The 2,352-nt window shown below is 43.7% G+C and overlaps 1 protein-coding gene across 1 annotated transcript; it reads right to left on the reverse strand.

Annotated features, from left to right (window-relative positions):
- Nucleotides 1-783: 783 nt before the first annotated feature.
- LOC103508765 (probable peptidyl-alpha-hydroxyglycine alpha-amidating lyase pgal-1) lies at nt 784-1,989 on the reverse strand. The gene is made up of 3 exons (XM_008473335.3): nt 1,734-1,989; nt 1,002-1,168; nt 784-865 (listed from the first exon to the last, which is right to left on the reverse strand). Exons 1-3 carry the CDS (start codon nt 1,863-1,865, stop codon nt 784-786), a joined length of 381 nt encoding a protein of 126 aa, XP_008471557.1. The 5' UTR covers nt 1,866-1,989.
- Nucleotides 1,990-2,352: the final 363 nt, after the last annotated feature.

Consider the following 2,352-nt stretch of genomic DNA (forward strand, 5'->3'; position numbering starts at 1 on the left):
TGGGGAACAGCATGGCCCTTGCTGATTATACTTGAGTACGCCCGCGCCGTTACAATAGCCTCAGATACGATAGAACTGGCCATCACTTGCCACCGCTACTCCGGTGGGCATACTCCACGCTATGGTGCGCGCTGTACTGGCCTGGTTCTAGAGGACTGAGCCATGAGTCAGCTGAGGGGTCTTGCCGTGGGGAGTAAACTGAGGAGGAGAGAGAGGAAGATTTTTATTCAGAGTGGGAAGGAGATGACTTGGCATCTCTTTGTGGAAGATAAAGGCTCTCGCATATAGCCCAATTTTCAATTCATTTTTAAACAACGTTGCGCATGGTTAACGATTCGGATGGGTAGCATCTGGGCAACTGTGCTATAATCCACAAAGGAAAATTACTCCGGAGTCCCTCACAGACCGCGAGGGTCCTTGACTTCCAACACCAGCCTTCTCCATTCTGGTCTGTCCTGGGCGATGTTCTGCCAACTTGTCTCCATTCTGGGAGACGTGTCCTGGTGACGATGTTCTCGCAATCTGTGCGGATTCCATAACCCCCTAACTCTTACCTTAACACACCTGATGAAGTGGCCACATCTGGTAGCCATATGAATCCCTTGTTCCACATACAGCCTTAACCCTATATTCCTAGCCTTGAACAGAAACTCCTTCCTTACCCTTAACACCTGATGAACGTGCCACGTCTGTCAGCCATATGAATCCCCTTGTTATCCACAGTACAGCCATGGGGCATATAGAACTTGTTTTTGCCCCAAGCATCGATCGCAGTCCGTGCTTTTAATCCAAAGTCAGCACCGTGTCCACACTGATGGGACCTTCACGTGGGTGTGTTGGAATATGACAGCTTGCGTTGAATGAGCTGGGAAGGGGAAGGAAAACTGTGGATGAGGCTTTGGTATTGGGAAAAGTGGGACCAACGACTATTTAACCCCATGTTCCTGCGACTTGATTAGATCTTTTGTGACTTCTGGATGAGGTATATTTTTATTACTCACGTTTCGTCCCAGACTCGCTTTCCTCTATGGAACAATACAGGGTGTCCATGTAGGTTGATGGACACACCGGATATTTGACCCAGGAACGGTATGGGAACGTTAGGCCAACCATAGGATTCACGTGGTAACGGAACTACCTGGCCGCGGGCACTAGGGTTTGGCTGACCCTGAAAATAGAAGATCATGGAGAGTTTAAAAAAAAAAAAAAAAAAAAAAAAATGAACGGTTTAATTTTAAAAATAGGCCCCCCCCCCCTAGTTAAAAAAAAAAAAAAAAAAAAAATGCACAGTTTAATTTTCAAAATATGCCCGCCCCAGCTTGAGATTTTCTTCTTTTTTTAGTCGGCTTGGAAGGTAGCGCGTCTACCTTGTAAGCGATAGGTCCCTGGTTCGATTCCCGCCCGGAGCGAACTTTATCCTCAATAGATAAGGTTCGTTCTTGGAATGGCTGGCTTTCTCCTATCCCGTCCTTCTCTCTTAAGGTGATGTGTCCACCGGCCATCGATCGATGTTGACTGAACCGTCCAAAATGCCTTGATAACATCGATCCACCTCGTCAATCGACGGGCGCCGGCCGGTCGACTATGTTTGGACACACTTTTAGATTTCGGGACGATAAAACCTCATTAGTTATAGTTTCCTCTGTTCGGCGGTGGAACACTCATTTTTTTTTTTTTTTTTTTTTTTTTTTTTTTTTTTTAGGTCCTATTTGAAGTCCCATCTTTGAACTCACCTGGTGGGTTAGATACTCTGCATTGCCTTGAGAGTATGCGAACTCCTTCAGATCAGTAATGAGATTAGCACATGAGCTCCCAATGAGTAAGTACGGGAGTACCAGGTTGTACAGTACATTGGACAGCGCCATGGTGATGTGGACTACTCTGATCTAGACAGTCATATCACCAAAGTTGTATGTGTAAGGAGTCTGAAAAAAAAGAACATCATGTAAAAGAGAGTTAAAAGCTTTAGCTTTTTTATTGCAGTTCAGGCAAATAAAAATAGTTATAATTTATTGTGGTAACCGATATTTTTTTTTTACTTTGAAACAAGAAATAAACACGAAGTACAAAAAAAGCTTGTAGCTACTCGTACTTTCGATTTTTCAAGAACATTATGGATATTTCAAATTATTCTTTATTTTCGACCTGGGGATTCGCACCAAAGCACTATACTAAAATTGTTAATGCTTCTTAAGACATGGTCGCGATTGTGTTTGTGATAGAAACTATTCCGGTATTTAGTTACTGTTATAATAGTTATCACGCGTAGTCCCACAGACTACTCTAACGTACCTACAATACCTATTCACCTATTGATGACGAGCTTATCTACCTACTCACCTATTGATTCAC

This window comes from Diaphorina citri, unplaced genomic scaffold (assembly GCF_000475195.1).
Source record: "Diaphorina citri unplaced genomic scaffold, Diaci psyllid genome assembly version 1.1 scaffold432, whole genome shotgun sequence".
Classification (NCBI taxonomy): domain Eukaryota; kingdom Metazoa; phylum Arthropoda; class Insecta; order Hemiptera; family Psyllidae; genus Diaphorina; species Diaphorina citri.